Below are 10,236 nucleotides of genomic sequence, written 5' to 3' on the forward strand. Positions count from 1 at the left end.
TTTAGAGGACACTTCAAAACTACTCCTCGCGAAGTTTCTCCAAAAACCGGTTGAAAACTTCCATAGATATGACGTTTTACAAAAGTGTCCCTTTAATTTTGTCCGTCAGTGTATATATATATTCGCTTTTGTTATCCCGTCTCCCTCTATTTTACTCTATTCAATTAAAAAAACAAATAATAATTTAGACTTCTTATGTAGAGTTTACAGAAATATCAATTTTATTTTTATGAATTTAAAATAGATTCTATATAATAAATAATTTGTAAAAAGAAGTGAAATCCTATAAAAAACTTCAAAAAAGTAAAAAAATTACGCCTAGTACATGAAAAAGTGAAGGACTCAAGGAGTTATCATTGAAAAATAGAAGATCCCTATAAAAAAAAAACTACAAGAGTAGAAAAAGATGTGAAATCGAAATGAGCAAAAACGCAAAATAATGAAAGTGTACTCATATTGTCAGAGTTTTAAACTGACAAATTATCTGAAAGCTTGCGAGAGAAAAAGGTATTGGCGTTGATGAATGACCTTAGAAATATTTTAAATCGCAATACAATGAAAGTGTACTCATAATATTGTCAGAGTTTTAAATTGACAAATTTTCTGAAAGTCTGTGAGAGAGAAAGTATGGGTATTGATGATCTAAGAATGTCTTGGCTGGCCACGCCAAGCATTTGACTTCCAGGCCGCGGAAATCTAGGCAAATCATCTGGCAGCTCATTTCGATTTCACATCTTTTTCTACTTTTTGTAGTTTTTTTTATAGGGATCTTCTATTTTTCAATGATAACTCCTTGAGTCCTCCACTTTTTCATGTACTTGGCGTAACTTTTTTACTTTTTTGAAGTTTTTTATCGGTATGTATTAAGCTAATTTGTAATTTTTCGTTGTCCTGTATTGTAAGAGAACCGTCGTATACTAATACTGTAAAATGTAAAATAACGATCGAATAGATAGTAAATAAATATCTGTCGGGGATACATTATTATTTAATGCAAGTTTCGCATAATTCCATTTTCTTAATAACAAATTTCATTGTAAATCGACTGCGAGAACTCAGATTAAGTTAATTAAATCCGTCGTCATGGGTAACATATCAATAGAATCGCCAATTTCTAAATAGCAACGATTCTCCTTCGTCATCGGTTCCCAAGTGATCTTGACGACATCATCGTGACATGGAGTAGGATTCCTACATTGAAAACAATGGATACATGGAATATATAGTCTTAACAAAATATCGATAACATCGGCATTGAAATGAATCGTGAAGTATCTAAAAATTCACAGACGAATTACCCCGTCCTAGCGAAGTTGGACCACGTCGTACATAGAAATTCAATTAGACTTCTATCCTTCGTACCAATCGCTGGTGGGTCAAGGTTTTTAGATTTGCAAGGAGGCGAGTACAATAAGTATGCCAATTCGTCCATATGAGTTGCCACTAAATGTATTTTTAAATATTAGATTTGTATTCTAATGTCACAATGTACAGAGTGGAGCAGCATTAGATGGATCCCCTCGAACCCTTTAACTTTATCCTAAAAGATTTGTTTGTATCGACGATAGTTTGGGCATTATTGTTCGATAGCTGGTTAGCTGCTCCATTTTGTATATCGTTTCATTGAACAATAATAATTACATATACCGTAACATGATATTACCTTTAAGAATTCGTTTCATCATAAGATCTGCGAATGTCGGTTCGTTACCGAGATATGAAAACCTGTAAAGGTAAGTAGGCTTCAATGCCCTGTTCACACGACCTTCAGTGTATATTTTATAGGGAACTGTGAAATAAATGCTTGATACGAAACGTATAAACTTGTCCATATTGTCAGCAGTAACTGGTTGCCCGTTAAAAAATTGGTTCTCGACAAACTTCAATAATTCTCCTTGTTCTTTAGGTCCTAAATTTGCAACATCCCCCATGACTTTCACATAGTCGGGTATATACATATTGTAATTGTCCAACGCATTCTGGCTTATGTCTGTAACGAGATGAAGTTATTTGAATGCTTGATCAACAAGCTAGAATATTGCTTTAGATAAAAATTACCATTAAAAAACATAAGGCTGTCGCCTGATAAGTATCCAGCCAGAACAGGTATGTCGACATCGTTTGAACTCAATTGTTCAATTGGTAATGGTAAGACAGGATTTTCTGCTACGTCATCGTAATTCAATCCAAATTTCATTCTATAGAGATAGTAATGCTGCAAAAAAAAAGATAATAAGAATCTGAATTTGTGTTATGTAAGAACATAATTTTACAATCGTCAAGCGTAGACTCGGGTGATTATGTATTCGTAGCAAGTGGAAATATGAAAAAATGTATCGGGATACATGTGAATGCAAAAATATATCAAATATCAACAATAATGTACATTTTACTTTGTTTAGAAGGTAAGACATACTTTTCTGTAAATTTCGAAAGTAGCTCTCAACAAAATTAACTCTTTTAAATTCTCTAACAACAACATGTTATCCAGTACCTACTAATCCTATATGAATTGTTCACTCCACAAATATATTAACTCCGATTTTTGAAAAATCTTAAATTTAAGTGTCAAAGCACTTGATATAGTCATAACTTTTTATATATTCATTATCACATCCTATTATTATTATTTTTTATTATTATTATTCCTATTTGCACATTATTTCATCACATTTCTCAACTTTTTGTATTATAAAGTTAATCGATTTGTGCAATGAACGACACATATTACACTTCAATTATCTTATTAGTGCATTTATTAAAATCAATTGATACCGAACAACACCTAACAAAGAAAAATTTTTTCTGAATCCTTTGTATCGCATAATTTGTCAAGTATTCTATACATAGCAGAAGGTGTAGCCCGTTTTAGTAATTATCGTTAATAAAGTAGTTTGGCACCCACTATAAACAGTAATTGAATAATTACGATAATAACTTAATTGTAGTACAATGTTGGATTTGTAGTTATTGGACAACACATTTTGTCATCAGAGAATTTACAAAAATTATTTAATTCTTTTCACTGCTTTTTTTTCAAGTTGGTTATATTTCATTTAGAAAGTTTTTCATATTCTACTAGTTAGTTACTCGAGAAAACTTTTTCCATTCTTCATCGTATTGGTAACCTCTTTTCCTTTTTATGTCGGTTAAAAATATGAAATTGCATAGACACCCGCAGTTTGTTCATGTGACACTGTAAAAAAGATCTTGCCTCTTTGTTGAACTCAAAATGTTCATAAGCCTTGACAATATCTTTATCGGATATCTTGCGTAGTTTTTCAACAATTTCTTCAGGGTCGGTAGAGTTTATTCCAAGGAGGGATGCAAATTTAAAACCACGTTCTGGAAGACTCTGGCCAAGACCCCACTTGCATGTCAACAATCCACTTTGTAAGATCGCTTTGTGGAAGAGTCCTGAGCAGGAAAGGTAAGTTTTGAAACTTTGTAAAAATTGCTATTATAAAAAGACGTTTACTAAATTTCTAAAGACAGGGAAGACACCATAAATGTACCTTTCGCTCTCGGCGACAATGTTAACGCATGAGCTATTACTGAGCCAGCGCTTTGTCCAGCGATCGTGACATTGTTCGGATCTCCTCCGAATTTGGCAATATTCTCCTTGACCCACTCCAACGCTGCAATTACGTCCTTCATACCCTGGTTTCCGGGAGCGACTCGGTGTCCCAGGTTTAGGAAACCTTCAAAATTTCAATAAATATTACGATTCGGTTCGAGATAGTGTGTGAATGTTCAGGCAAGTAAAAGTCAAGATGCGTGTACACTGCATAAAGTTTGCAAGAGAATAGTCGGTACGTACACTAATCATAAAATAATACAATGAAATAATATGATAATAGAGTAATAATCATAATTTTGGTGTGTAAGTTGATGGAGTTCTGAGCAGTTAAACAGTGTAAAGACGAGAACTGAAAAAAAAAATTGAAAGTGAAAACACTCCTAAAATAAGTCGTATTTAGAAAAATGTCTAAGAGAAATATATTGTTGGAAATTAGTTGTAGAATTGATTCCCTGAGTTTGTCCGGACATAATTGTAGACACCCTGTATATTCATTGAATTACATTACATGAAGGGTAAGATGGGCAAAACCCTAGGCTTCGAATAAATCTGAAGTTTGCTGATATGTTTGTCTCGTTTCCTCTTTTGAAAATTATCCAAAGAAGGAAACGAGACAAACATATCGGCAAACTTCAGATTTACTCGAAGCCTAGGGTTTTGCCCATCTTTGACATGAAGTACCATTTTGTTCCATAACCTTTTCATCTACACAGTCCAACAAATTTCAACTTTTTTTAAATTCCGCGATATCCACTAGGTGATTCTTATAGGGTTCCTCGTCCTAAATACGAATCCGAAAGTGAAACTGCTCCATCACCCTTAGTTTTCGAGAAATACGAGATTTTGTAAAAACGGTCGATTTTGAGAGAAAACGTAATACTACTTGAAAACTACGAACGCTAGAAAGTTTTATTTAGTCTTAAACGATAGAGAAATGTTTTCTAAATATAAAAACATATTCTTTTAGAATTATCTGCTCCTTTGAATGCCTGTAAACGAACACCGAAGTTCAAAAAGTTGGCGACGCGAGTACTTTTCACGAAATACGTTTGTATTTTTATGAAAAGTTATTCGTCTAGGTCGAATTTACTATGCATTATAGGTTTCTGCAAACATTTCTGAAAAGAAAACCACCCGCGGCAAATGTTGGAACGTTTTCTAGTTCGTACAGATCCAGAAAATATTAATTTAGAACGCACGAATTCTGTTTGCCATTCATGCGTTCCAAGTTGACGTTTTGTCAAACCGTATGGATTAGGAACTGTTCCAACATTTGCCGCGGGTGGTTTTCTCCTCAGAAATGTTTGCAAAATCCGATAACGTAGTATAATGTAGTGCAATGGCTGTGCAGCGGCAAAATACTGTTCATGCGTTTCGAGTTGACGTTTTGTCAAACCTGATGGATTATAAACCGTTCCAACATTTACCGCGGGTGGTTGTCTCTTCAGAAATGTTTGCAGAAACCTATAATGCATAGTAAATTCGACCTAGACGAATAACTTTTCATAAAAATACAAACGTATTTCGTGAAAAGTACTCGCGTCGCCAACTTTTTGAACTTCGGTGTTCGTTTACAGGCATTCAAAGGAGCAGATAATTCTAAAAGAATATGTTTTTATATTTAGAAAACATTCCTCTATCGTTTAAGACTAAATAAAACTTTCTAGCGTTCGTAGTTTTCAAGTAGTATTACGTTTTCTGTTAAAATCAACCGTTTTTACTAAATCTCGTATTTCTCGAAAGCTAAGAGTGATGGAGCAATTGCACTTTCGGATTCGTATTTAGGACGAGGAACCCTATAAGAATCACCTAGTGTATATCGCGGAAAATAAATCGTGTTGGACGGTGCTATTAAGAGATTTATATATGTTATTTGTTTCCAATGGTTCCGATATATTCAGACCTGTACCACCTACCAGAAGTCAAAATGGACTTGCCAGCAGGGACCAAAAATAACAGTTATTCTAAAATTTTCAATGATAAAAATCATTAATAAAAAATTGATTATTATTGAAATTCAAGAGAATCAACACAGAATATAAAAATGTTTGGTCACTTATAATCCTTATTTGTAACCGATACTATTTTAGTTGATGAAATACTTGTTATTCCGTAATTATTTTTTCTTTTCACTTATAACTGTTATGGTCCCTGCTTACCAGACAACCCAATAAAATTCTAGATAAAAGTCCAACTAACCGAATAGACCCAGTCTATAGTTAACTGTAACAACGACGACATCTTTTGTTATTAAATAATCAGGTCTGATGAATTTGAAACTTCCGGTTCCTTGTTGGAATCCACCGCCATGAATCCAAAATATCACTGGCTTTGATTGATTAAGAGAATTGGTATAAACATTCAGGTAAAGGCAATCCTCGCTTCCGAAAATATAGTCTGACGACGCATCTACTGTCTGTGTGCAGAACTTTCCGTTAGGTGTAGTGCAGTTTCTGATACCTGTCCATGGAACAGGTGGTTCTGGATCCTATTTGTTCGAAAGAAATGTAAATCATTAGTAAAAGTGAGAATTTCATATTTCATCATATATCGTTAAAATAATACGGAGACTTCGTTTTATTTTATTGAACTTAATCCTTAAGTATAACGGACACGATATAATTAATTACTTTTTCCTTTACATCCACGTGCCTGTACAGGGTGTCACAAAATTATATGTCACGGCGACTATAGCGTGATCCTACACCTACGATTTGGTGGAAATTTACATAAAAAACTTCCCGCAAAATTGAAAATCATGAACTTGAAAATCAAGGTCAAAGAAACAAATTTTTTTTTATTTGTTTAATCGTGTTTTACTGATCATAACGATCAACTTTGTGAAAGAAACCATGGGTCGCATCTCAACCGTTCTTTTAAAAACTGATGTTGCATTTCTTATCATTTTTGCAGCTTCTTTATTTATAAATTTTTACACCAGCGCCAATATGTATATAAATAGCATACTATTGACAAAACAGCGGCGAGTTATGCGTTAATTTAGGAAATATAACTAAATGCTTCGCCTTGTGCAAGCACTTTATCCAAGTAGTTACGCTGCTCTTATTGCTGGCTTATCTTATTTACAAATAAAGAAGCTGATAAAATGATAAGAAATACAACATCATTTTTTAAGGTAACGATTGAGATTGGACCCATGGTTTCTTTCACAAAGTTGATCGTTATGACCGCTAAAACACGATTAAACAAAAAAAAAATTTGTTTTCTTGATCATGATTTTTAAGTTTGAGGTCAATTTTGCGGGGAGTATTTTATGTCAATTTCCACTAAATCGTAGGTGTACAATCACGCTGTAGTGACCGTGACATATAATTTTGTGACACCCTATACAATATAGATAGGCAAATAAAAATTCGAGTAAATGTTTAAGCTTCTGGTTTGTTCAAAATAAAAATATAAATCTCCAGTATAAATTATGTCACTATTAGATTACGGATGTTCATCCATTTATACAAAGAGATAGTATGGGAAAATGTATGAAGATGTGTATAAATATAAGTAATTGTAAAACATCATCAACAAAATACATGTTACACTTTTTAGAAGATAGACATACAAACTTTCATTTAAGGGGGCATTTCACTGTGACCGCACAAAAAAAGCATATTTTCAATCATTTTTTTCTCAGGAACTATTGCATAAAATTGAATGAATGTTTTTCCCCCTTAAAGGTATGATTAAGGAAAGTAAATACAAATTTTTTTTTCGATAAAAAATATTTCGTCATTTATTTACAAAATAATATGCATGTGTGCAAAAAAAAAAGTTATCCGCTGGCGCAGGTGATTTTGGCTCTTCTGGTAATCTGAAACAGAAAATCGAAAAAGTTTATTAAACTATGTCGTCACACCTATGGTCGGAACCTTCACTTATTGATTTCATCGAAAATAAACAAAATGGCAGCGTTTCTTGTGAAAGAGAGAAGAAAAAAAACACTTTTTTTGTACCGTAAATCAGGTGAAATTGTAAGAAAAAATCAAAATATCAACTACTTGGAGGTTCCGACGATAGGTGTGACGACATAGTTTAATAAACTTTTTCGATTTTCTGTTTCAGATTACTAGGAGGGCCAAAATCACCTGCGCCAGCGGATAACTTTTTTTTGCACACATGCATATTATTTTGTAAATAAATGGCGAAATATTTTTAACAAAAAAAAAATTTTGTATTTTCTTTCCTTAATCATATCTTTAAGGGGGAAAAACATTCATTCGATTTTATGCAATAGTTCCTGCGAATAGTTCCTGAGAAAAAAAATATTAAAAATATGCTTTTTTTGTGCGTTCTCAGTGAATGCCCCCTTAAATCTCATTTCTTTATGTGAATCTGTAATCTAATTATAATATGCCGAAAAATTCCGACAGTACGACTTTTTCAATAGTTTCGACTTTAGTTACTCAGAGAACAATCAATAAGTTATGTAGGAAATATATTTCTAGAAAGAAGAACACCAGGAGGAGCAAGACAATTCTTCGGACAAGTCTCTTTAAATAGACAATAGAGGTTGTTGTCTACTTCACAGAAATAGGAAAACTAAATATTGGTTGGATGGATACATTGTATTTTAATGGAACGATACCATTTCTTTTGCAATAAGTATGTATATCACCACAAATGTCTAAATGTGGTTGCGCGTTGTATACAATACTAATGTGTAAAGTATGTAGATTTATACAACCTTTTTGTAGCTTTGCATAAAAATAACGTTTTTTACTTTAATGCCGACTGTCATTGTAAAATTCAACGTAAAAACCACATATAACTTTAACACGAGTCTGATTTACGTATGTTCGTGGTATTCATGGATACATTTTTGAGGGTGCATTCAACGAAGAATTAACACATTAGATATGCTTAATATCTAAAAACTACGAATAAACATATAATTTTAAATGTATAACGTCTTGTAACTTTGTTCGATTAACTCTAGACTTTAAAACTATTGCAACAAGTGCAAATTTTTAGACTTTCATCAGCTCTCGATGAAAAGTGGTACTCGTGTAGAATAGAGTCCTCGAATTATTTGAATTACGAACAAATAATATCCTGCAAGATTTCTTTTAAATATCTAAACCAAATTCTAATTGCAAATTAATGATAATCATTTATATTGAATACTTGGCATTAATACAGCTAACTAACTTTTAAACTACTGCCAATAAAACTGAATATACATACAAATTTATAATTCTCGCAATTGACTACAGTGAAGATATTATTCTAGTTTGTATTGATTCTAAACTTGTGACTTATTTTTATTAAATTACCTAAATACCCTTTTTATGTACGTTTTGAATACTATTATTCTAAACGGAAACGAAAATAAGGCTTCTAAGTATTCCAAATAAAAATAAATTTAATTCTCATTAAAATACGTTAAAATACAATAATTATATAATGACTCTGTAATGTGAAATATCAAAGTAAATGTCTGTCATCTTGTTTACAGAAAAAGAAAATTCAGCCTATAGAGGGATAACTCTAACTTAGCAACTCCTAACGTCGAACTCTTACGAAACCGAAAACCTAAAGTTTGCAATCCGTCTAATAAACTTAGTAAAAATGTTACCTTAAATCTAAGTTCTCCAACAGGTGGTGCCGCGAATGGTATCTCATGGAATGCAACGTACGGTGGTCCTAGAAGACCTTCAACGGAAGCACCACGTATTTTACCTTGTTTTAAGGTAACTATTGGTTTATACATTATTAAAGCCGAGCGAATACAACGTTCCACTGCACAATACACAGGTTTTGTGCTTTAAATAATATCTGTGTCATTAGCGGGAGCTTATCACTATCTTATAATATCTAATCTTGGCTTTGAATAAAAGACACAGTTAAAATTAATTAGTGTGTTATATCCCCTTCAAACAACAACTAGAACATGAGTTATGATTTCATGGTGTATATTTGACGATATTACTGATCTGCACAAACGCCATTCGTACACATAAAGAATAAATTTCCGGATACAAGCTGTAATACGAAGGTTGAAATGGAGTTAGAGGTCAATAACGTAACCAGCTAGTCATTCGAAAAAGGATAAAATAAAGATTCATTATTGTGTTCTGTTGTTATGTTAAGTTGGAACATGTCATTCGGCATCGTATAAAATTGTATGGCTTCTAGAGTACACTAACTTGTTTCAAAGCGTTTGAGTATCGTAACTCCGTAAGGAGTAAGCCGTTGAAGTAAGGTAATTCCAGAAATAATAACAAATCGATTTTGTCTACAATATGTTATCTTAACCCTTTGCTTACGGCAGTACGCGCCGCGGAAGTGACGCCACTGAACGGGGCATCGCGCCGCGAAATGTGCCGCACTCATACACACAGGTCATCCCGCGGGCCCCGCGGTCGGCTATAGTTGGACTCGTACACACAGGTCGTAACGAAAGGGTTAACGCCTGAAGAATAAAAAAAAAATTTTCTTCTACTTTTTCTTTAAACACTTTTATGAAATGTTTGGGTGAAAATTAATTTTTTGTTTAAATGTGCCCGTTTTGTAAATAAACGGAATTATTAAAATTCCCTACGTTGTCTTGTAGCTTGTGACATATTAACAGGAAATTTTTGGTTCTTTCTTCCAGGTTAAAATCTGTGTGCTCAATCCTTTCATCAATTTGTAGCCTCGTG

General features: G+C 33.1%; 1 protein-coding gene across 1 annotated transcript; it reads right to left on the bottom strand.

Annotated features, from left to right (window-relative positions):
• Window positions 1-953: 953 nt before the first annotated feature.
• On the bottom strand, window positions 954-9,994 carry LOC128894532 (esterase FE4-like). Its single transcript, XM_054156320.1, has 9 exons — window positions 9,862-9,994; window positions 9,171-9,247; window positions 5,780-6,068; window positions 3,516-3,701; window positions 3,215-3,417; window positions 2,059-2,215; window positions 1,664-1,990; window positions 1,299-1,443; window positions 954-1,191 (listed from the first exon to the last, which is right to left on the bottom strand). Exons 1-9 carry the CDS (start codon window positions 9,926-9,928, stop codon window positions 1,056-1,058), a joined length of 1,587 nt encoding a protein of 528 aa, XP_054012295.1. The 5' UTR covers window positions 9,929-9,994; the 3' UTR covers window positions 954-1,055.
• Between the last annotated feature and the right edge of the window lie 242 nt (window positions 9,995-10,236).

Source organism: Hylaeus anthracinus, unplaced genomic scaffold (assembly GCF_026225885.1).
Source record: "Hylaeus anthracinus isolate JK02 unplaced genomic scaffold, UHH_iyHylAnth1.0_haploid 4, whole genome shotgun sequence".
NCBI lineage: Eukaryota > Metazoa > Arthropoda > Insecta > Hymenoptera > Colletidae > Hylaeus > Hylaeus anthracinus.